Source organism: Triturus cristatus, chromosome 6, assembly GCF_964204655.1.
Source record: "Triturus cristatus chromosome 6, aTriCri1.1, whole genome shotgun sequence".
NCBI lineage: Eukaryota > Metazoa > Chordata > Amphibia > Caudata > Salamandridae > Triturus > Triturus cristatus.
The window spans coordinates 62270776-62296688 of NC_140589.1; the positions used below are offsets into that span (position 1 = coordinate 62270776).

At 49.8% G+C, this 25913-nt stretch overlaps 1 protein-coding gene across 1 annotated transcript in view; it reads right to left on the reverse strand.

Moving 5' to 3' along the window:
* DNAH8 (dynein axonemal heavy chain 8) overlaps positions 1-25913 on the reverse strand; it is a 13985216-nt gene that overhangs the window by 11868175 nt on the left and 2091128 nt on the right. Inside the window, exon 15 of the mRNA XM_085610239.1 lies at positions 25718-25817. Coding sequence (XP_085466365.1) covers positions 25718-25817 — 100 coding nt within the window. The remainder of the gene's footprint in view (positions 1-25717; positions 25818-25913) is intronic.

Consider the following 25913-nt stretch of genomic DNA (forward strand, 5'->3'; position numbering starts at 1 on the left):
CACACACTTTATTTGGACATGCTGAATAAAGCCTTTTTTTTCCTTAGAACACTACTGCTTTTGTGGTATTGCTCTTGGTGGGGCTGCTACATGATTTTGGGTGGTGATCATGTGTTGGGTGTGTGGGAAATGTAGTAGTGTGCTGGTCATAGGGGGTACCCTGGTATCTGTGTGCCATCACAAGGTGTTAGCTAGGTTTCTCTGTTCATGTAAGCAGTTACTGCATGGTGAAATTGTCCCAAGGTGTGTTCCTTCCTCTGTGTACCCTGACATCTTCCCTGCAGGGTGTTCCCAATATTTAGCGCTGAGCTGTGTCTACATTAGCTGGGTGTGTGACGGACCCCTTCAACTTTGGCCATGCATGCAGAGCGATGTCTCCACTTGCATCATTCGTGGCATCCTTGGTGATCACTGTACTTGTGTATGTAGTCTGTTGACATGACTTCATGTGGACATGTTCCCTTTTAGGCTGTATGCATGTGTGTACTCCCAGCCCCGCACACATGTGTTACATGTACTGCAGGGTCTTTGTGCACCTGACTGACAATTGTGGCAATTGGATCTGTGGGTACTCCACCCTTTTTTTTCCATGGGCACTGCTGGGGGCCTCTGCACCCACCCCTCCTGTGTCTGGGCACTGCTGGGAGTGATAGGCACACACCCCTCCTGTGTCTGGGCACTGCTGGGAGTGATAGGCACACACCCCTCCTGTGTCTGGGCACTGCTGGGAGGACTCTGCACACACCCCTCCTGTCTCTGGGCACTGCTGGGAGGACTCTGCACCCACCCCTCCTGTGTCTGGGCACTGCTGGGAGGACTCTGCACACACCCCTCCTGTCTCTGGGCACTGCTGGGAGGACTCTGCACACACCCCTCCTGTGTCTGGGCACTGCTGGGAGGACTCTGCACACACCCCTCCTGTCTCTGGGCACTGCTGGGAGGACTCTGCACACACCCCTCCTGTGTCTGGGCACTGCTGGGAGGACTCTGCACACACCCCTCCTGTCTCTGGGCACTGCTGGGAGGACTCTGCACACACCCCTCCTGTGTCTGGGCACTGCTGGGAGGACTCTGCACACACCCCTTCTGTGTCTGGGCACTGCTGGGAGGACTCTGCACACACCCCTCCTGTCTCTGGGCACTGCTGGGAGGACTCTGCACACACCCCTCCTGTGTCTTGGCACTGCTGGGAGGACTCTGCACACACCCCTCCTGTCTCTGGGCACTGCTGGGAGGACTCTGCACACACCCCTCCTGTCTCTGGGCACTGCTGGGAGGACTCTGCACCCACCCCTCCTGTCTCTGGGCACTGCTGGGAGGACTCTGCACACACCCCTCCTGTCTCTGGGCACTGCTGGGAGGACTCTGCACACACCCCTCCTGTCTCTGGGCACTGCTGGGAGGACTCTGCACCCACCCCTCCTATTTCAGGATATGTACGCTTAGAACATACACGGGTGTGGGTTCGCTCCATGCATACGAGGTGGGGGTAGGGTCCGTACATACACTGTTGGGGTGGGGGTACGCTCCATACGTCCGCGGGTGAGGGTACGGGACGTACTTACACTGTTGGGGTGGGGGTACGCTCCATATGTCCGCGGATGAGGGTACAGGTCGTACTTACACTGTTGGGGTGGGGGTACGCTCCATACGTACGTGGGTGGGGAAACGGGTCGTACTTACACTGCTGGGGTGGGGGTACGCTCCATACGTACACGGGTGAGGGTACGGGTCGTACTTACACTGTTGGGGTGGGGGTACGCTCCATACGTCCGCGGGTGAGGGTACGGGTCGTACTTACACTGTTGGGGTGGGGGTACGCTCCATACGTCCGCGGGTGAGGGTACGGGTCGTACTTACACTGTTGGGGTGGGGGTATGCTCCATACATACGCGGGTGAGGGTACGGGTCGTACTTACACTGTTGGGGTGGGGGTACGCTCCATACGTACGCGGGTGAGGGTACGGGTCGTACTTACACTGTTGGGGTGGGGGTATGCTCCATACGTACGCGGGTGAGGGTACGGGTCGTACTTACACTGTTGGGGTTGGGGGTACGCTCCATGTGTTAGACCTGGCACCTTGGCGTGTTTCCCTTCCACTTTGTTGATGGTGTGCCTCAACTGTTTTGCTGGTGTTGTCCGCTCAGGGCACTGCGCCACGGCTAATCCGTGCCGCAGTGCAAGTGCTCCCTAGGTAAAGTGTACCTGTAATTGATGTTCATGATTGGTTTATTGGATTTACTGTCAGTCCCCAGTAAAGTGCACCAGGGGTGCCAGGGCTTGTGAATGCGAAAGCTGCTGGTGGGCTTGCAGCGCTGGTTGAGCCACCCACAGAAAGCGGCCTTGTATAATGTGTCTAGGGTCTGCCACCGCAGACCCTGCGTGCGGTCTGGTACTGTCGCGCTGACTGCGCAAGTGCCCCCACTTGCCAGTCCCTAAACCTTCCCTTACCTACATATTAGCCACCCCTCTGGTAGGCCCAAGGGCAGGGTGCATTGCAGGCATAAGGTAGGACATGACCTGATGTGTGTGGCGTGTCTTAGTAGTGAATTACAGCCATTTTCGTTTTTCACTATTGAAGGCTACCTGCTCTCCATAGGCCAGAATGGGCTGCTGGAGTCACTACACGCTGTGACCCCAGTGGACTCATAGAGCATGGTAGAATGTCAAGTTTAGTATGCCTGAATTCAGAATAATAAAATACTTCTTGTAGTCAAGTTTATTTTAATATCCTGGGTTTGTAAATACTACTTTTAGAAAGTTAGTATTTACTGACCTGGCCATTTCAGTCCGCCTCTGCTGTGTGTGTGTGTTCTGCCTAGCAACAGTAAGGAGCAGGGTTGGGGAATCCCCAGAGACAGGCTGGCTGCCAGGTGGTGGGTAGAGAGATTACACCAGGATGGGTGGGAGGAGTACACCTTGACTCTTGAATAGACCTGTGCTCTGCCACCACAAAGCCAGCTCCGCCCCCTGTGGAGCGGCTGATGTCTCTGCCCTGCTGCTGAAAGGAAAGAGCAGAGTCACCATAACAAAGTGCGCCAGAACTGGACTGGGCCAGGTCCAGGCCCCCTGACGCTAAAGAACAAAAGAATCACTGTATAAAAGTAGGAGCCTGGCTCCTAAGAAATCAGAATCCTGTTTTACCACAAAGAACCTCTGCCCGACTAGAAGGAGAAGAAGACGCTGGAGGAGCTGGCCTGCTGCTTGCCTTGCTGAGAAAGGAGAGGAAGAGACTTGCTGAAAAGACTTTGCTGCTTTGTGCTTGAACATTCTCCAAAGGCTTGATCTGAGCTTGCCCCCTGAACTGAACCCCAGGACCAGTGGGTTCTCTGTGCTTTTGCTCGTCCTCCAATTCGAGCCGTGTGTGCATCCCGCTGGAAAGAGACTGCGCCCCTCATCGCCCCTCCTAGGGCCGTGACACTCAGGAGCTTGCCTGCCTCAACCCCGTGAGAGCCCCGCTCCGTCCGGAGCCGCTCTCTTTGCCCCCGGGCTAGGTTGCCTGCACCCCTGTCACCGCCTGCCACTGGAGCGCGCTGAAAGTGCTGTCACCCCTCCCGCCGGAATCCTTCCAACGATCGTGATCTTCGCCGGGTCACCAGCTGCACAGACCGAGCCCTGTGACCCCGCTTCGTTATCCTTGGAACACCCCCAGGCCGCGCCGCCCCCGCTGTGGAGACCCCCCTGCACCGCCGTGCTAAGGGTCGCTGGCCGCGCCTGCCTACTTGCCCACACCCGCTGATTGAGAACCCAAGAACACTTCCCAAGCTGGGAGTCGCACCGACCTGTGCCGACCCTCCACATCACTAAAGGAGTTCCAGTATCGGGCTCGGGGCCCGCACCGCCTTATTTCCCCGTTATCCTCACCGCACCGCACGCCCGTCTCACCTCCCGCCGCCCCGGAGCTGCCGGGAGGAGCTGTGCACGGCGCAGGCACGCCCACGACAGATGCGTGAGCCGCGGTAGGCCTGAAGTAAGTCAAGACTGGAATCCCTCAAGTGACATTGGTAAAAGACTAAAGAGGTACCCGCTTAAAGAACTGCTTGCCTGCTTTATAACCTGGTGGCATCCAAACAACGTTACTAGTCTTGTGATAAGTCTGCATATTAAGATAACTATTTTTATATAAAGGAGCGTATTTTCACATACCTAAGCCTGGTGTCCGTTTCTGGGGGGATTAATGTGTTTACTGTGTGTGTGATTATAATTGCTTAACCAACAACGCCTGAAGAATCGCCTTGGCTGCTCACGCCACGCACCTAGAGGGTGAGCAAAGGTCATTCCAAAAGGGGTTATCCTTTGCCCTGACGTGGAGGAGAGGGTCCCTGCTTGACACAAGGACATCCTTGCGCCAATCAGAGATCCCCGACTCTAACACCATGCATACGGGGGTGGGGGTACGGTCCGTACATATGCGTACCCACGCTATGTGATGCTTGTGCGGGCCGTACCCAGGCCTTTGCCACGTGGGTACAGCCGTCCCTCCATTGTTGGGATGACGTAGGTGTGGGCGTGGTACGACTCGTACCCACGCTCTTAAGGCGTGGGAATGGGACGTACCTGTATTGTTGTGTTGCCGGTTCGCGTCGTCAAGCACTTCCGTTGTGGCGGACGCTGGCTTTGCTGGACACGCCCCCACCCCCTCGTAGTGACCAGGGCCTGGGGGTCAGGTATGTCCAGGGCATGTGTGCTGTGTGACTTTGGTGGGGGTTTTGTGGCCTGCCCCTGGTCCTGTCCCCCCCTTTCCCCCCTCCCTTTGTTGTTCTGACCTTCTGCGGCATCTGCGTCGTAACCTGTGGAGGAGGTCGACTGCTATGAGGGCCGGGAAGACACGTAGGTTCGGGTCCATGTCTGTCCGTCGCGTGCAGGTACTCCTTGTTCGCGTCGTCCTGAGTTCCCGCAAGTTTTTGGCTGCCGGGAAATATTCACCGTGCGGGATGACGTCGGTGCGAATCGTGATTCCTGGTTCGTGAATGGCAGGCTGCGTGCGTCCCGACGTCACGTCGGCGCTTTCCCGGATCACATTTGTATGTTTATTTTCGTCGGTCGGGGTTTTGTACGATTCGTACGGAAATGGTGTTTCCGTGCGAATCGTAATTCCATGTTTGTATATTTTTAAGACCGGGTACGCGTCGGACGGAGAATATGCTCCGTCCGACGGTTCATACCCGGTTTTTACAGGATCGTGATCGGCACCATAATATCTAATGAGACTCAATCAGATAGTATTTTGGCAACACCTCGGAGTGATGCTTTGGCTGTTGCTAGTGCAATAACTGGGGGCACAAGCGAAAGTAATATTTTAGAAACTCCACCTCGTGTCAGACTAGAGAGGAAAGAAAGTAGTCGACTCATATCTTCTGAGGTAAAAAAAAATGAGCAAAAGGTTGATCCAAGAAAAACTCGTCCCAGTTGTTTCCTCCGAACTTGAGTCTGGGGACTTTTATTCGGTCTCAGAGAATTCTATCTCCTCTTGTGAAGAATTGGCTACGCAGTACTCAAAACAAATGACCACTGAGCGTGAATTTGAATCGGATGATGATGAAGTGAATGTCAGTGACGAGTTTGGGGAGGAGGACACCCCAATCACTGTAAGAGGGGCCGCTGAAGCATCTATGGTAGAGGGAGTTATTGATGCTCAAGATGAACAAGTCGGGGATATTACTCTTGCAACAATTTATCAGACTATTTTGAGTCATATGGACAAGACGGCTTTAGAAAGCCAAAAAATCCAAAATTCCTGTCGTAAATTACAAGGATCGATTAGACGGCTGGTGAAAGCACAGTCGGACTTTGGAGAACGTTTCACGGAAGCTGAGACTAGGATCTCTAATATTGAGGATGAACTGATTAAACAAAAAACGGTCACTGAGACTTTAAGCAGTAATAAAGAGGATGTACTGTGGAAACTGGCCGATATGGAAAATCGCTCTCGACGGAATAATTTACGATTAATGCAAATTCCTGAAGGCAATGAAGGGCAAGATCCACGGAAATTTGTAGTAGATATTTTCCAGAAGGCGTTTCCAAACTTGAATAAATGGGATTGGGAGCGGGAAATTGAAAGGGCTCATAGATTTCCGTTTAATATTCAAACTCGCCCAGGTCAGAATCTAACTAGACCTAGACCACTTCTTGTTGCCTTCAATAGTTTTCGAGCCAGAGAAGATATCTATCTGCAAACTCGGCCAAATACTCAATCTATGGCTGTGAGAAGTTGGCCTGATGTATGATGTCACTAGTTATAGTGTACACCTTATATCAGTCCAAATACCCTTATGGTGATTGGTTGTAAAGTCAACCTTATAGACCAGCTATCCTAGTGGTAGCATGGACAAGAGCAGTCTTAGGCTAAACTCTGAATGGCATGTGAAGCCAGCTGTGATACCATATATAATCCCTTGAATACCAAATGAAAGGACACCACAACAGATATATATATAAAATAAAGTGTATTTATTCTAAGCAAACCCTCAGCACTCTTTATGAGATTAGAGGTAAGTACAACACAGTCTTATTAATGCATACAGTAAGTCACACAGGTAAGTAATACAGTTAGGCCCTAGGGGCCACGCAAACCATATACTAAGTAGGTGGTATAAGAACCACTGTCACGGAAATAGAATAGGCCTAGGCCTAGGGAATCGCTGGGGCTACACTACACTAGCGTTAGTTAGGAAGTGGGAGGCCCACGGGATTCGTGTGCAGAGTGGAAACACTCACGCGTAATGCGTAAAAGTCAATAGCAATAGTACAGTTTGGAAATAGATAGATTTAGGACACTTCCGGAGTAGCTAGGAAGTTGAGACTTGAAAACTAGACACTAGGATAGTCACTATCCGGATGAGCACCGGAGTACCCAAGTTACCTAGCCCACAGGCTGCGGGTGCATAGGGGTGAAGATGCGTCGTTTTCGTCGTCGACTCCTATGGATGCCTGAAGAAAGATGCTGACAGGCAGTCAGGGGAGAGTGTCCGGTGGATCCCAAGCCTGGGATCAAGAAGAGAAGAAACCTGCAAGCAGAAGGGACAGAGTCAAGGTCACTAGCCAGTGACCACGTGGAACCAGGAAGGAACCAGGCGATGTCGTGAAGAGTTGCAGGTGAAGGTGAAGCTTGTCGCTGCAGTCAGGAGGACCAGGAAGCGTCGAGGACGACCAGGACCAGGAGGCGAGCTGTCCCACGAAGGCTCTTGCTGTCGGCGGCGTCGAAGTTGGACTAGGACTCACCAAGCCTTGGCAAGCGGAACCCACGAAGAACAAGGGACTTGCTTCTGGTGCAGACCAGGAAGGTCTGGGGTGCTTCTTCTTTGCAGAGAAGCGGGAGCCAGTCTGGAGGAGCCAAACTAGCGCAGAAGATTTCAGGGAGCGTCGTCACAAAGGCCACTAGCCAGCGGGCAAGCAACCGGACAGACGCGGCAAGCAGGAAAATGCTGAAGGGCCCCACGCAGGACTCGTGGAGTGTGGGGGGCTGGTCTTCGGTGCAGATGGTGCTTGGGGTTGGGGCTTCTCAATCCCCGGTGCACAACTTCGAGGGTACCTCAGAAGCTGCGCTGTAAGTTACTAGCCACTTTTCCCAGGTAGCCGGTCCCACGTCGCTCGTCGCCTCCACGGATCTCAGCTCTGCTGCAGACGTGGATGAGGGTCGGAGAAGTCTGGAAATCAAGGCTCTGGTCGGGCTCTGCAGTCGGTTCCTCGTCGAACGTTTCACAAAGCAAAGGGTAGTCTCTTGATGGTGCCTGTTTGCACAGGGTAGCCACTCCTTGGCTACAAGGGAGATTCTTCAGTCTTCTTCTTTCGTCGAATGTCGAAGGTCCAGAGTTTCTGTTCAGTTTTGCAGGTTCAGGATAATCTAAAGTCTTGAGGCCCAACTCCCACTCTTATACTAATCTGGGGGGCTGGGATACCTGCTAGGTCACGCCTTATGGGTGGGACCTGGGAGGGGGTGGTTACACCCACTTCCCTTTGTCCAGTTTCGCGCCAGAGCTGGGGCTGGAGTGCCCCAGCGCCGGTTTGAACTGGACTATGCAAGGAACACCTTGTGTGCCCCAGGCATGTCTCATTCCTTTCAGCCCACCCTGCCCCAATACACTAAAGGCTGTCTGGGGAGGTGCTAGCACCTCCCCAAGCAGGAAACCTATTGTCCAGGCCTCCCTGGCTGGGATCACTCCCAGCAGCAGGAGGTCAGACTTGTGTCTGTGGCAGCAGCATCCATTTTGTGATGCTGAGGCTTTGGTTAGAGATAAACAGCAAAGTATGATTTTAACATGTCTCTCCCTCTAGAAGGGGGGAATAATATCCTCATCACCAGAAATGGTACGGGGGTATTATTCCAAAGTGTTAGACACCTTACACGACATGTTTTGATACAGCCCAACCATAGTTACCATAACCGTTTAAGATTATAAGGCACTTTAAGAGTATATGGTAGGCTATATCATAGAACAGCTATAAGGACATGGTTCCGAAAGCTGCAGACAGGCTCAGCTCATGCTAGAGCACCATCTCACATGTTACCAAGCACTCTGCCTCCAGGATTGTTAAGGCCTGCCATAGGAGTGACTGATAGGTACACATGTGTCTATATATAAGGTAGGTATAGGAATACTACACCTAAGCAAGGGGTGATTACACGACCTTGCCCCAGCTGAGTGATCAGCCAGTTGTGTCTGATTGGAAGGCCAGACCAGGGGTGGCATAATACATGCTGCAGCCCCTGGGAGGCCTAGGGTACACCTATGCCCTGGGTACCTAGGGTACACTGTACAGGGTCCAATAAGGTGATCCTTACCAATTGGTTATGTACCTAGGGTACATGGAGTCCATTTTACAGAGAGAGCAGACAGCCTGAGACCCTGAATGGCAGGATCTCAGGCCAACTAAGTCGAAAAACCAGCTAGACACTAGGCAAAAAGTTGGGGGTAACCATAGTCAGATATCCACCTTCCTACAATGGCTGATGGATTTACTTTTTTCTCTACACCGGATTATTCAAAGGATACAATGGATATTCGGTGGCAGTTGCGACAGTTAGTGGACTAAGGGCGCTCAGGCGTATGTTATGAATCCTGCAAAACTCAAAGTGATATATAAAGAAAAATCTAGATTCTTTACAAATGTAATGTCAGCTAAGGAATATCTACAACTATTGAAGGATTCTTAATTCTGTATATACATATATATATTGAGTACTAGTCTGCAACTGCTGATTTGAATGCCCATTATCAGGGCAATTGCATTATATTAATATTACTTTTTTCTGTGTACGTCTTGTCCAGGATCATAGATTATTGATTTAGATTAAGATAACCACAGGGCTGGCACGGCAGGAAGGGCTTCTCTTTTTTTTTCTTTTTTGAGCTGTGGGGATCAGCAGAGGAGGGTTGATGCTCATATCCATCCACAGGACTGTGTCCTAAAGCCCGAATTAAGGGAGGGGAGAGGAGGCTCTTGCAGAGGTTGGGGGGAGGTAAGGGGTTCGGGAGGGGCAAGAGATACTGGGCAGGGTGGAGGGTTTGGGGTGGGAGGGGGAGTAACGTAAAAAATTCCATGATAGGTACACGGGAGAGTGATGGCAATGAAAAGGATATTTTTGTTTTTGTTGTATATATTTATATTCAGAGTTTATATTTGCTGAATTATTGCTTAAGCAGTGCTAATGGTTATTTTGGGACTTCGAGAAAAATTCTGTATGGCACGTAGTATCAAGATTTGTTCATTTAATGTTTCTGGGCTCAATTGCAGTAATAAAAGGCGGAGAATAGCCGCAGAAATACGGTTTATCCGGCCAGATATTTTATGTTTACAAGAAACTCACTTATCCTGGGATAAAAGGACACTTATAGCAGACCTGGGCTATACGTTGATTGTAGCTTCTCAACAAACTAATAATACTAGAGGTGTCATGATCCTTTCCAGATCTGGATATTGTATGGCGGGTCGTAAATCAGCTGATAAATGGGGTAGGTGGGCCATATCAGAAATCACAGTATCTGGTGCGGCTTTCACCATTTGTTCAATATATGGATCTAATACAGATGAGGCCGAGGTTTTGGAGCAATTAAATATTGAACTTGCCAATTGGAGTACTCCGCTAATTTTATGTGGAGATCTTAATATCAATTTGAATACTAGAGAGTTAATGGCAGGTTTAGAACATTATAATGGACGTAAACCACGTGTATTTAAGGCCTTATATAATTTAGTAACTGATCATGGTCTGGTTGATATATGGAGTAAATGTTATCCTACCTTTCCGGGATATACTTATTACTCTGCACCACACAAGAAACTTGTCCGGTTAGATTATTTCTTCACGTCCTCAACTATACAAAGCCAGACAAAGATACAAACCTTCCCTAGAGTTACATCGGATCACTCTCCCATACTAATAGAATGTTCAATTTTAAAGGAATCCAGAAGCATAAGAAGCTTTTCATTTGATAGGAAGCTTTGTCTTGACGAACAATATAGAACTTATATGACGGAGTGGATGACAGAGTTTTTTAAAATTAATTTAGGCACTGTCAACATTTCAATACTTTGGGATACTTTTAAGGCCTGCTTTAGAGGAGAAGTGATAAATTTTGGTTTATATAATCAAAATAGACTACGGTCTCAAATGAGGGAGCTTTATGAACTATTAAAGGCCGTAGAAATAGACCTTGCTAAAGCAATAATGAAAAAGGATAATTTATCACAGATTTCCGTGATAGAAGCAAAAATCGCACAATGTAAAGCGACTATAACAGGGGTGTGGGCTGAAGAGATTGCCCGGAAATATTTAGTAAATAAAAGACATATTTATGAATATGGAGAATCTATTGGTCGGTCTTTAGCCTTAAGATTGAAAATGAAAGCGACTTTGCGGTTGATTTTGAAATTACAGGATCAATCTGGGGTGGTTCGTGAAGCCCAATGGCAATATTAGATATTTTCCATCAATTTTATTCGGAACTTTATACTCAGCAGTCAGAGTCTACTTCAGTTCAGATACCGGAAGCCTGCATATTAAATCAATTAACTAAAATAGAGGTGTTAGACCTGGCACCTTGGCGTGAGTTTCCCTTCCACTTTTTTGATGGTGTGCCTCGATGTTTTGCTGGTGTTGTCCGCTCAGGGCACTGCGCCACGGCTAATCCGTGCCGCAGTGCAAGTGCTCCCTAGGTAAAGTGTACCTGTAATTGATGCTCATGATTGGTTTATTGGATTTACTGTCAGTCCCCAGTAAAGTGCACCAGGGGTGCCAGGGCTTGTGAATGCCAATGCTGCTGGTGGGCTTGCAGCGCTGGTTGCGCCACCCACAGAAAGCAGCCTTGAAAAATGTGTCTAGGGTCTGCCACCGCAGACCCTGCGTGCAGTCTGGGACTGTCGCGCTGACTGCGCAAGTGCCCCCACTTGCCAGTCCCTAAACCTTCCCTTACCTACATATTAGCCACCCCTCTGGTAGGCCCAAGGGCAGGGTGCATTGTAGGCATAAGGTAGGACATGCCCTGATGTGTGTGGCATGTCTTAGTAGTGAATTACAGCCATTTTCGTTTTCACTATTGAAGGCTACCTGCTCTCCATAGGCCAGAATGGGCTGCTGGAGTCACTACACGCTGTGACCCCAGTGGACTCAGAGAGCATGGTAGAATGTCAAGTTTAGTATGCCTGAACTCAGAATAATAAAATACTTCTTGTAGTCAAGTTTATTTTAATATCCTGGGTTTGTAAATACTACTTTTAGAAAGTTAGTATTTACTGACCTGGCCATTTCAGTCCGCCTCTGCTGTGTGTGTGTGTGTTCTGCCTAGCAACAGTAAGGAGCAGGGTTGGGTGCCAGGTGGTGGGTAGAGAGATTACACCAGGATGGGTGGGAGGAGTACACCTTGACTCTTGAATAGACCTGTGCTCTGCCACCACAAAGCCGGCTCCGCCCCCTGTGGAGCGGCTGATGTCTCTGCCCTGCTGCTGAAAGGAAAGAGCAGAGTCACCATAACAAAGTGCTCCAGAACTGGACTGGGCCAGGCCCAGGCCCCCTGGCGCTAAAGAACAAAAGAATCACTATATAAAAGTAGGAGCCTGGCTCCTAAGAAATCAGAATCCTGTTTTACCACAAAGAACCTCTGCCCGACTAGAAGGAGAAGACGACGCTGGAGGAGCTGGCCTGCTGCTTGCCTTGCTGAGGAAGAGACTTACTGAAAAGACTTTGCTGCTTTGTGCTTTAAACATTCTCCAAGGGCTTGATCTGAGCTTGCCCCCTGAACAGAACCCCAGGACCAGTGGGTTCTTTGTGCCTTTGCTCGTCCTGAAACTCGAGCCGTGTGTGTATCCCGCTTGAGGAAGACTGCGCCCCTCATCGCCCCTCCTAGGGCTGTGACACTCGGGAGCCTGCCTGCCTTTGCCCCCTTGAGAGCCTCGCTCCGACCGGAGTCGCTCTCTACCCCGGGCTAGGCCGCCGGCACCTCTGCCACCGCCTGCTATTGGAGCGCGCTATCGCCCCTCCCGCCGGAATTCTTGTCCGACGATCGTGATCCCCGCCGGGCCCCCAGCTGCACGGACCGTGCCCTGTGACCGCGCTTCGCGATCTCGCCCTGAGATCAGGCCGCGCCGCCCCCGCTGAGGAGACCCCCGCACTGCCGTGCTGAGGGTCGTGGGCCGCGCCTGCCTGACTACACGCACCTGCTCAAGAGGATCCAAAGGTGCCCCATCACTGCTGAGTCGCACCCTCCCGTGCCGACTCCCAAAAGCAACTACACGTTCTTAAGAATTCCAGTATCGGGCTCGGGGCCCGCAACGCCTTATTTCCCCGTTCGCAGGAGCCGAACTCTGTAAGTACTGGAACCACAAGTAACATTTACAAGAGACTACAAAGTATCCATTTGAAACTACGAACAAAGAACATTTGCCTGCTTTACAACCTGGTGGCATAGCGAAAACGTTATTGGTCTTGTGATAAGTCTGCTGAGATATATATACTTATTTTTACATAAAGAAGCGTATTTTTCTATATATCCAAGTCTGGTGTCCGTTTCTGGGGGGATTGATGTATTTACTGTGTGTGTGATTGTAAGTGCTTAACCAACAACGCCTGAGGAATCGCCTTGGCTGCTCACGCCACGCACCTAGAGGGTGAGCAAGGGTCATTCACAAGGGGTTATCCTGCGCCCTGACATAGAGGAGAGGGTTCCTGCTTGACACAAGGACAACCTTGCGCCAACCAGAGACCCCCAAGTCTAACAAGAGGCAGAAGCTCTGGATAGTCCTTTTACCATGGAAGAATTAGAGAGTGCTGTCAGTAGTATACCGAATGGTAAAGCTGCTGGCCCTGATTTTATTCCGGGGGAGGTTTATAAATGTTTCTTTAAGTCATTGAGGTTTGTGATGCTAGAAACGTTTAGGATGGCACAAACTGGAATCGCTCCAAACACATGGAACGAAGCATCAATAGTTGTATTTAGTAAAAAGAGGAAACCACCGGAGCTACCAGGCTCTTATCGACCAATATCTTTGCTTAATTGTGACAGTAAGCTTTACTCTAAAATGATCGCGAATCGCTTATCTAAGGTTATTTCATCATTAGTAACAACTACTCAGCATGGTTTTATACCTAAAAGAGGAACGGTCTCTCATATTAATAAAGTTATTACTTTATTTGATATAGCAGAAGTGGAAAAGAGGGACTTAGCACTGATATTGCTCGACGCGGAAAAAGCTTTCGATCGCGTAGAGTGGGTCTATCTATGGGAAGTGAAGAGAAGGATGAGATTTGGGAAAGCTATTTTAACCGCAATTCAAGTTTTATATAAAGCACCTAATGCAAGAATTGCTGCTATGGGCCTTAAATCTGAAAAGATCAATATAACTAGAGGTACACGACAAGGGTGCCCCTGCTCCCCTTTGCTTTTTGCGTTGTATATTCATCCTTTTATTATTAGTTTACAGAAATCGCCCTATATTAAACCTTTTTTGGTCTCAGGCATCTCACATTCTGTATTTGCATATGCAGATGATATCGCTATAATGACAACTGATCCTAGGGAGGCAATAGCGGAGATTGAATCATTAGCTAGAACTTTTGGAGCTATATCTGGGTATAAATTAAACTCTTCAAAAACCTAAGTTCTGTGTACAAAAAGTATACAGTTCATTGATTCTCGAGTAACAGAGGAGGTTACATATCTAGGTATTAAAATCAAAACTCAAATGCTAGAGATAGTTGATAGCAATTGGAAAGAGACTACACATCAAATTAAGCAATCGTTAGATAGATGGAGTAGACTTCAATTATCAATTATAGGAAGAGGGAATATCATCAAGATGAGTGTTCTTGCTAAGATTTTATATTTATTTCGAAGTATTCCACTTGAATTTTCACTTAAACAGATACTGCAACTACAAATTATCTGCGGGAAATTTTTCTGGGCTCCGGGTAAAGTTCGAAGAGCCATGAAGTGGCTGACATTGCCAGAAGAAAGAGGAGGACGAAGTTTGCCTGACTTCCTAAGCTATTATTATGTGTGTTTTTTGCAAAAGATGAGTTTTATTTTGACAGGCGAAATGTAGCGGAAGCTCCATCTATTCTTTTTTTTATTGTTGGGAGAACATGCAAAAGGCTGCTTATTAAAGGAATTGGAGGGTCACTACTACAAACATACTCGCTTTAAGGTACTGGGTTCAGCGTTTAGAGTATGGAGAAATGTTAAGAAATTGATCAAATTTGGTAAACTTTCATATTATACACCTTTTGACGCTGATAAAGTACTCCCCTCTGTTTTTTGGGATAATAACGCTAAGCTATGGGTTAGAAAAGGGATCTCCAAAATTGGGGATTTATATGATAATAAAGCTATATTTTTGACATATGCTGAATTGGTAGATAAATATCAGTTACCACAGTCTTCATTTTTTAAGTATCTTCAAGTCCGAGATTTTTGTTTGAAAAATCAGATTGCGGCGTCTCCTAATAACTTATTAGAAGGGATCCGCCTTCAATCAATCAATCAATCAAAGCATTTATATAGCGCACTACTCACCCAGAGGGTCTCAAGGCGCTAGGGGAGGGGGGTCCGCTACTGCTCGAACAGCCAGGTCTTGAGTTGCTTCCTGAAGGCGAGGTGGTCCTGGGTCAGGCGGAGGTGGGTCGGGAGGGAGTTCCACGTCCTGGCGGCGAGGAAGGAGAAGGACCGTCCCCCTGTGGTGGCTCTTCGGATGCGGGGGACGGTGGCGAGGGCGTGGCCGGTCGATCGAAGCTGGCGTTTGGGAGCGTAGAAGTTGAGGCGGCTGTTGAGGTATCCTGGGTCTTGGTTGTGTAGGGCTTTGTGTGCGTGGGTGAGGAGACGGAAGGTGATTCTCTTGGTGACCGGGAGCCAGTGCAGGTCTCTCAGGTGTCCGGAGATGTGGCTGCGACGGGGGATGTCCAGGATGAGTCGTGCTGAGGCGTTCTGGATCCGCTGAAGTCTTTTCTGGAGTTTGGCGGTGGTTCCGGCGTAGAGGGAGTTGCCGTAGTCCAGACGGCTGGTGACGAGGGCCTGGGTGACCGTCTTCCTGGTCTCGCTGGGGATCCACCGGAAGATCTTTCGTAGCATGTGCAGGATGTTGAAGCACGACGAGGAGACTGCGTTGACTTGTCTGGTCATGGAGAGGGTGGAGTCCAGGATGAAGCCCAGGTTGCGTGCGTGGTCTGTTGGTTTGGGTGCGCTGCCTAGGGCGGGGGGCTACCAGGAGTCGTCCCAGGCGGAGGGTGAGGATCCCAGGATGAGGACTTCTGTCTTGTCCGAGTTCAGTTTCAGGCGGCTGTTCTTCATCCATTCGGCTACCTCTTTCATCCCTTCGTGGAGGTTGGCTCTGGTGGTGGCGGGGTCGTTGGTAAGGGAGAGAATCAGCTGGGTGTCGTCGGCGTAGGAGATGATGTTGAGGTTGTGCTGGTGTGCGATGTCTGCGAGGGGGCTCATGTACACGTTGAAGAGGGTTGGACTGAGCGAGGAGCCTTGAGGAACGCCGCAGATGACTTCGGTGGCTTCAGATCTGAACGGGGGGAGGCGGACTCTCTGTGTCCTTCCGGCGAGGAAGGAGATGATCCACTCCAGTGCCTTCTCCTGGATTCTGACGTTGCTGAGTCGCTGCACTAGTGTACGGTGGCAGACAGTGTCGAAGGCCGCGGAGAGGTCTAGGAGGATGAGGGCCGCTGTTTCTCCGTTGTCAAGCAGAGCTCGGATGTCATCGGTGGCTGCGATCAGGGCGGTCTCGGTGCTGTGGTTGGCCCGGAAGCCAGACTGTGAGAGGTCGAGGGTCCGTTCGTCTCGAGGAAGGCGGCCAGCTGCTTGTTGACGGTCTTCTCGATGACTTTTGCAGGAAACGGGAGCAGCGAGATGGGGCGGTAGTTCTTGAGGTCGGTGGGGTCGGCTGATGGCTTCTTTAGTAGAGCGCCGAGTTCGGCGTGCTTCCAGCTCTCCGGGAAGGTAGCGGTGTCGAAGGAGGTGTTGATGATGTCCCGCAGGTGGGGTGCGATGACAGCGTCGGCCTTGTTGAAGACGTGGTGAGGGCAGGGGTCGGTAGGAGATACGGAGTGGATGGAGTTCATCGTGCGGACGGTGTCTTCGGTGCTGATCGGGGTCCAGGCGCGGAGGGTGGTGGTGGGGGGCGGTGGTTCGGTCGTGGCGTGCGTCGGTTGAGTGCTGAAGCTGTTGTGTATGTCCGCGATCTTGTTGTGGAAGTAGGCGGCGAGGGAGTTGCAGAGGTCTTGTGAAGGGGTGATGTCGTTGTTACCGGCGTTGGGGTTGGAGAGCTCTTTGACGATGTTGAAGAGTTCCTTGCTGTTGTGTGTGTTGTTGTCCAGTCGTTCCTTGAATGCGGTTTTCTTGGTGGCGTGGATGAGTTGGTGGTGTTTTCGGGTGGCGAGCTTGAGGGCAGTCATGTTGTCCGGTGTTGGGTCTCTGCGCCAGGTTCTCTCGAGGGCTCGGCAGTTCTTCTTGGAGCTCTTGAGTTCGTCGGTGAACCATGGGGCTTTCTTGCTACCGGGTCTGCTAGTCGGGGTCTTCAGAGGGGCGAGGTCGTCTGCGCAGTCGCTGATCCACTTCGTGAGGTTGGTGGCCGCTTGGCTGGGGTTCGTTGCGCTGGTGGGTGGGTTCTTGCTCAGGGCGGTCGCGAGCTGGTCGGCTGTGATCTTGTTCCAGCTTCTGCGTGCAACCTGTTGCTGGTGGTGGTGGATCGTGGTCCTTCTGAAGCTGAAGTGGACGCAGCTGTGGTCCGTCCAGTGGAGTCCGGTGGCGTGGCTGAAGGCGATGTCCTTGCTGGATGAGAAGACGGGGTCGAGTGTGTGTCCGGCGTAGTGGGTGGGGGTGGTGACCAGCTGCTTGAGTCCGAGGTTGGCGAGGTTGTCCAGCAGGGTGGTGGTGTTGCGGTCGTTGTTGTTCTCCAGGTGGAAGTTGAGGTCCCCGAGGAGGATGTAGTCAGCGGAGGGGAGGGCGTGCGGGCTGATGAAGTCAGCGATGTCTTCGCTGAATTGTGTGCGTGGTCCCGGGGGTCTGTAGATGAGGGTGCCTCTGAGGGTGGTCTTGGGGTTGATGTGGACCTGGAAGTGCAGGTGCTCGGCGGGTGCGAGGGTGTCGTCGGTGTTGGTCGTGATGCGGATGGTGTTCCTGTGGATGATGGCGAGGCCTCCTCCGGTGTGGTTTATGCGGTCCCTTCGGACGATCTTGTAGCCGTCTGGGATGGCAATGGCAATGTCGGGCGTTGAGGAGGCGTTCATCCAGGTTTCCGTGAGGAAGGCGACGTCTGGGGCTGTGGTGTCGAGCAGGTTCCAGAGCTCGACGGCGTGTCTGTGGACCGAGCGGGTGTTGAGCAGGATGCATTTCAGGTGGCTGCTGCTGTTGCTCGTCTTGGTCTTGGTTGGTGCTGGAGTAGTGCAGGTCCGGATGCAGGTGAACTTGCAGGAGTTGCAGCAGAAGGGTCCGTGGGTGCGTCTCGGGGTGGCTCGGTAGCATCCTGGGCTTCGGCCGGCGTTGAGTGCGTTGAGGGTGGCGGCGTCGTACGTCCGGCGGGTGGGCTGGGGTCTGCGGGGGCCAGGGGTCCTGGTGCTGGGCGCGGTCCTGGCGCGGACGGGCGTAGACGGGCTTACCTTTGGCGCTCAATCGGTGCTCCCGCTGCGCGCGTCCGCTGCGCGGTCGCTCTGGGGACGTCATAAGAAGGGAGCCGGTCGGGAGGGTCTGCGGGGAGGCGGGAGCGTGAGCCAATCGGCTGGCGGGGGGGCGGGGCCACGGGCTGGGGCGGCGGGAAAGCTGGAGCGGGCTTGGCGGCCCTCGGGTGGCTGGGGCTGCGGGAGGCTGGTGTGGGCTCGGCGGCCCTCGGGAGGCTGGGGCTGCGGGAGCAGGCACAGGCACAGGAGCGTGGGGGTGACCAGGCCGGAAGGCGCAGTGGTCACTCCCTGGTTCTGGTCAGGCTCCCCTTAAGAAGGGAGCCGGTCGGGAGGGTCTGCGGGGAGGCGGGAGCGCGAGCCAATCGGCTGGCGGGGGGGCGGGGCCACGGGCTGGGGCGGCGGGAAAGCTGGAGCGGGCTTGGCGGCCCTCGGGTGGCTGGGGCTGCGGGAGGCTGGTGTGGGCTCGGCGGCCCTCGGGAGGCTGGGGCTGCAGGAGCAGGCACAGGAGCGTGGGGGTGACCAGGCCGGAAGGCGCTTCAAAGAAGGATTGCTCCACTTTACTTGGCTTTGATGGAATATCGACATGATGATATCCAAAAATATAATCAGTATTGGATAAACCAGTTGGGAGATCCCCAAATTGATATTTCGGAATCTTTAACTTTATCAAAAGAGATTTGCCTAGCCGCCAACTTAAAAGCTCAAGTTTACAAGACGGTTTTTAGGCTATACTATACTCCTAAACGTATGGAAAATTGGGGAAATAAATATGATGGGAAATGTTTTCGCTGTGGGGATCCAGAAGCTGATATGGCGCATATCTTTTTTCACTGCACAAAATTATCTCATTTTTTGAATGGAGTTGAATCATTTTGTCGCAGGTATTATCATGTCCTCTCAAGATTTCTTCTACACTTATGTTATTGGGAACAGGCCAAAAAACAGATAGATACTTAGCATTAAAAGACCATAAGTATTTTTTATTTCTTGCAATGACTGTGGTACGGTTATGTATAGCTACAGAATGGTTATCACCTGAAGCTCCAACTTTTGAATTTTGGAGATCTAAGCTGTATCGTATTTATGAAATTGAGTGGAATTTGTATGCATTGAGGGGGGGTCGGAAGAAACGTATCGGACTGTTAATTTGGGGAGCGTTAACAAATTTCCTAGAGACAGGATGAACATTGAAATATTGGATAAATCTTTGTAATTGAGTTATGTACTGCTTTCAATCAATTTCACTTTTCATTGCCAAGATATGTATATGTATGTGTTGAATATTTTGAAAGAACTGTCATGGTCAATAAAAAAATAAAAATAAAAAAATAAAAAATTGTCATTTACAAAACCTTTGAAATTCACTGAAAAAACCATAGGTTTCAGGCCTGATATAGTTAGGAATTAGCATTTAAAAAACCTTTGAAATCCACTTAAAAAACCATAGGTTTCACGCCTGATATAGTTAGGAATTAGCATTTAAAAAAACCTTAGAAATTCACTGAAAAAACCATAGGTGTTATAGTTAGCTGGGCATTTCACTCGAACAAAACCATTGAAATTCCTCCGATATAGTTAGTTGTACTAACTACATCTCGCGCGCCCGCAATTCACTGCTGACGATGTCACATATTACATCATTCATGACATGGTCAGTGACATCACTGATGACATCACTGATGACATCATCCACGTGACAATCAGATACACCTCATCATCCACTAGTATAAGATTTAAAACCATTGACACCAAAACAAGTTTCTAAACACCCACTCAGTGATTCCTAGATCTATACACACATCTAATCACTTACCTATAGATTCACTCATACATGCTGTCAATGATCAATAGAACACTATCAAATATACTTATACACCTATATCAACATTACACACAAGCACACATCCTAATCACTTATGAAGTCATCCTACTCACTTATGCAAACAATGGATCATACTTACTTTTACTTAGCTATACATTTATAAAAACACCACTTCATCTATTCATATAGATAGTAACTCATACTTAGGTGCCGATTCCGATCCGTTAAAAATATTCCCCGTACGAATCGTATCCGGATTTTTTTACGTACGAATCGTACAAGTCCCGTACAAACTGGCAAGTACGATACGTATGTTAAAAAATCCATACGAATCGCATTGGGAAAATTCCCCGACATGTCCTCGGGTCGGAAAAAGTGTCCGACACGTCCCCGGACAGTTTTACGTACGAATCGGGAAACTGAAGTCCAAGCGCGCAAGTACGATCCGTCCCGTCCGTCCGAATGCACAACCGTATGGAAAAAACACCGTACGGAGCGAACTCCCATAGCAACCATGGAGACGTCCAAACATGTGCCTGCATACGCGCCGAACACCCCCACAGCCCACCCCCCCCAAGTACGCGCCGTACCCCCAGCCCCCCATGTACGCGCCGTAACCCCACCCCACCCCTGTAGGCACGGAGCATACCCCCACCCCCGTAGGTACGGAGCGTACCCCCACCCCGTGTAGGTACGGAGCGTACCCCCACCCCCCGTATGTACGGTGCGTACCCCCACCCCCTCCCCGTATGTATGGTGCGTACCCTCAGCGCGTAGTGCTGGGGGTACGCACCGTACATACGGGGGTGGGGGTACGCACCGTACATACGAGGGGTGGGGGTACGCACCGTACATACGGGGGGTGGAGGTATGCACCGTACATACGAGGGGTATGCACCGTACATACGGGGGTTGGGGGTACGGTGCGGACGTGTAGGGATGGGGGTACGGTGCATACCGGGCCCCCTTTTCGCCGTGCATCGTGGCATAGTTAGCTTTTCCGGCACTTTTTGGGTCCCGTAAAAAATATTGCCGTGCGAAGTGCTGTGGGTACGAATCGTACTTGCTGGTCCGTAAAACGCTGCCTGACTCCGTGCGAATGTCACGTACGCGGTGTCCCGGATCGGAATTGTGGGTATATTTTAGCCGGTCGGTGTTTTTTACGATTCGTACGGAAATGGTGTTTCTGTACGAATCGTACTTGCGGGTTTGTAAGGTGGTTTTCCCGGGTACGGTCGGACAGAGAAAACGCTCCGTCTGACGATTCGTACCCGGTTTTTCCAGGATCGGAATCGGCCCCCAAGTGTGTTATAAAATCACTATTACAAGTATACAGTTATCCATACAGTCACTGGCTTTTATTTTTCTAGTTTGTTGGACATGTACCATTGAGACATATATTTGCTCATCGCCACACCCATAAAGATATTCACTCACCCAAATAACTGTTATAATATGTAGTTTTAACTTCACATACCTACTGAATCAACTATTCACACATCTTTGGGCAGTCACACACCCCCCACCGAACCACACACACATTCACTCTCCCATGCAAATACTCAGTTAACTAATCAATAACTAATATAGACTTTCACAGAGCTAGTAACCAACTGGAGAAGCAGTTTACACAACAACTGACAAAGTGATACAGATATTCACACAGTTTAGTCACTATCCAATATATTTAGTGAGACACTATAAATTAGTCAAGTAAACAGTCAATCACACTGCTACTAAATCCTGCATCCAGATATTTATATATCCACTCATTCTTCAATGCAAATTACTATATATATTATACATATTTAAATAACAAACCAAACCACATTCACTGGATGATGTCATCAGTGATGTCATCAGTGATGTCATTTGAGATGTCATCAGTGATGTCACTGACCATGTCCTGAATGATGTAATATGTGACAACATCAGCAGTGGATTGCGGGCGTGCGAGATGTAGTTAGTACAACTAACTATATCGGAGGAATTTCAATGGTTTTGTTTGAGTGAAATGTCCAGCTAACTATAACACCCCTAAAACCTATGGTTTTTTCAGTGAATTTCTAAGGTTTTTTAAATGCTAATTCCTAACAATATCAGGCCTGAAACCTATGTTTTTTTCAGTGAAAAAAAATAAATTTTATATATATATATATATATATATATATATATATATATATATATATATTATCTACTGGCGGTCGCCAGTAGATAGTTATAGTTAGGACCGAGTTTCCATAGGAAATCTCAAAATTCTATTTTGAATAACTTTGGCGCCGGTTGACGAATCCTCGCGAAATTTTCAAAACTAATGGGGCGCTCCATTCAGCTCCTACCCTGAAAGTCTCGGGGTGATTCGTCAAGCGGGGGCCGAGAAAAAAGGGGGGTCCCAAAACGCATTTTCCCCATGCATTTTTCCATAGGACCTTTAGACACAGCTACAGCCCGAACGGCTGAACAGAATTACTTGAAATTTGGCAGAGAGGTAGCCATAAGGTCAAGGAAGTGCCTTTCGCAGGTCTGGTGTAAATCTGTTCAGTATTTCCTGAGAAAATAGCATTTAAAAGCATATCAATATATATACGCGCGCAGGGTGCGCGCATTGTGCAAGCCCTGTGCGCGCACCTTGCCGTGCGCGAGCGCAATTCTGATTGGTTGTTAGATGTCGGTAAACATTGGAATCGGTCGAAACCAGGAAGTGTCGGCCGCCATTTTGTCTCTCGCAGTCTGAGGGGGTGAAAAAAAAGGTGGAGAACGTGAAAAGGGGGCAGAGTGGACAGTTCCTGACCCCCTAGCCTTGGTCAGGGGGTCACAGAAGGACCCCCAAGGGAGAAAAAAGCATTTTTTTTTTTTAAATCGCGAGGTGCGTGCACTCTGCGCGCACGGCACGCACTACGACCCGTGGGTGCTCAGTGCGCGAAGCGCACTGAGCGCCCACAGTGCGCGCGCGGTGCGCGCACGGTGCCCACACCTCGCGATTAAAAAAAAAAAAATAATAATTCACGGTGCGCACACGGTGAAAAACCTGAAAAAAAATGTAATAAATAAATAACTTAGCATTTAAAAAACCGTACAAATTCACTGAAAAAACCATAGGTTTCACACACGTTATAGTTACGAATTAGCATTTAAAAAACCTTGCAAATTCACTTAAAAAACCATAGGTTTCACACATGTTAGAGTTAGCTGGACATTTCACTCGTAAAAAACCAAAGAAATTCCCCCGTTATAGTTAGTGCAGGCAACTATAACTCACGCGACCGCAATCCTCTGCTGATGACGTCAGATATTACATCACTGATGACATATGTGTCTTTATGAAAAATAAATATTTGTAATATATGTATAGCTAAAGATTAATGGAAGAAGACATGGGTAAATAAGTGTCTAAATACAGTGATGTAATATCTGACGTCATCAGCAGAGGATTGCGGTCGCGTGAGCTATAGTTGCCTGCACTAACTATAACGGGGGAATTTCATTGGTTTTTTACGAGTGAAATGTCCAGCTAACTATAACATGTGTGAAACCTATGGTTTTTTAAGTGAATATATATATATATATATATTACCAACTGGCGGTCGCTAGTAGGTAGTTATAGTTAGGACCTATATTCGCAACATTCTATTCCCAATAACTTTGGCGCCGGTTGTCGAATCTTCACAAAACTTTCAAAACTCGTGGGGCGCTCCAGTTCGCTCCTATCATGAAAGTTTCGGGGTGATTTGTCAAGCGGAAGCCGAGTAAAAAGGGGGGTCCCAAAACGTGTTATCCCCATGCAATTTCCCATAGGAAACTTTAGACACGGCTACAGCCCGAACTGCTGAACGGAATGACACCAAATTTGGCAAAAATGTAGCTCTTGATTCAGAAAGATCCCTTTTTGTTAAATGGTGTAAATCCGTTCAGTAGTTGCAGAGAAAATCAAAAGTAAAAAACTTTATATATCTATGGCCGTGCTGGATCCGCGCACCCTCCCGATCACAAGCTTTTTGGTAATTGGCTGTCAAAACTCCAAACCAGGCACAAGAAATGAGTAAAAGAAATGCACAAAACGCGAAAAGGGGGCAGGGTAGAAACACCCTGACCCCCTAGGCCTGCTTAGGGGGTCCCACCAGGATCCCCAGGGCCCCCCCCCCCCCCAAATTTTTTTTTTTTTTTTTAAACCTGCAAAATCCGTGGAGGATCCGCGGATCCGGCCGTGAAAAAAAAACAACGAAGTCCCCGGGGGCAATATTTTCAATGTAATGGGGGGGGCCAGAGGGACCCCCCCAAGCCCCGGGGACCGCCACCCCTGGGGCTTTTCAAAAATATGTGGGGGTGCTCACAGCCACCTCCAGACCGGGGACTGCCACCCCCGGGGCTTCTGAAATAATGGGTGGGTGGCCTCAAAGGCCCCCCCAAGCTCCGAGAAACGCCACCCCGGGGCTTATCAATAACATTTGCAGGGGGCTCAGTGCCCCCCCGCAGCCCCGGGGACCGCCATCCCAGGACTTCTATTTAAAAAAATAAAAAAACCTGTGTGGGGGGACTTGAACCCCCCCTCATGCCCCGGGGACCGCCCCCTCCCTGGGGCTCTAATTATTAGAAATGGGGGGTCTGTGACGGACCGCCAAGCCCCAGGGACCGCCACCCCCGGGGCTTTGAAAATGGTGGGTGGGGCCGCATGACCCCCCTCCTGGAGCCATCGAGGGCCCTAGGGACCGCCACTCCAGGAAACCTGCTATCTCTTCCAAAAACCAAAGACGATTGCTTTTCCACACAGGGAGCTGCATCTTAGCAGTTCCCCATGTGGAAAAGCAATGCCGGCTCCCACAGGACGCGGGGAGCCGGTGGGATCGTGGGGGGATTGGGGACCCCCCCACGGTGCCCAACGGAGAGGGCCAGCCCCAGGGGATGGGGTCTCCATGGCCATAAGTGGCCCGGGAGGGAGGCCACGCAGCCCCACTCCAAAATTTAAATTAAAGGAAAAAAAACTGCCCATGCCCCGGGGGATGGGGTCCCCGGGGCGATTATGGCCTCGGAGGGGGGGCGACGCAGCCCCCTTCCACTTTAAGAAAATAAAAAAATAAAAAAGGGGGCAGGCCCTGGGGATGGGGTCCCCAGGGCCAATTAATTAGGAAAAGAAGGGGGGCGACACAGCCACCTTCTTAAAAAAAAAGAAAGAAAAAAACCCGGCATCGTGCCGGAGGCCCCGCCCCCTCTTTGCAGCACTCTGCAAACGTACACCCTGGCGTGTTTGCAGATGGGGAACTAATTCCCCTTGAATACTGGAGGTCCCTGGGGGCCAACTAGCCCACCAGGAACCTCCAGTATGCGCCAGGGAGCTGCATTGCAGAGAGGTGTTCTGAGGTCACGTCCCTTTTTACACCTCTCTGCATTGCAACTCTGTGGCGCTTAATGGAGGTACCTGGTGGGCTAGTTGCACCCTAGGGACCCACAGGATTCAAGGGGAGTTAATCCCCCAACTTAAAACGCGCCACGGGGCGAGTTTGCACAGTGGTGAAGGGAGGGGGCGGGGCCTGAGGTGACATGATACTTTTTTACAGAAATTAGAAAAATGCAATACAAGAGCAGGTGTTTTCTTCTTCTGCCTTGCGAGCTCCAAAATGACCTGCATAAATCTTGGAGATGGTCATTTATGCTATGGAAAATATAGCAGTCTTTTATATCACCTAAAACACGTAGATGAATAGAATGAGATTTATATATGAAATATAGATGGATCATAAAATTAGTTAGATAAAGTTAAAAAAATGTAGAGATCATAAATTATTACCGTTTTAGTTGCTTCGAGTTCCGCAGTGTAATGATTAAGAATAAGTCCGATGCTACTCGCAATTTCTGATTGAAGACATGGGAGGTTTAATTTCTGGAACCTGAAATCAAATACAATTATAAATATATAGAGTTGCAAGGAACCGTTATGTTTATATGTTTTGCATAACACTCATCCCTCTACCCATTATAAGAGC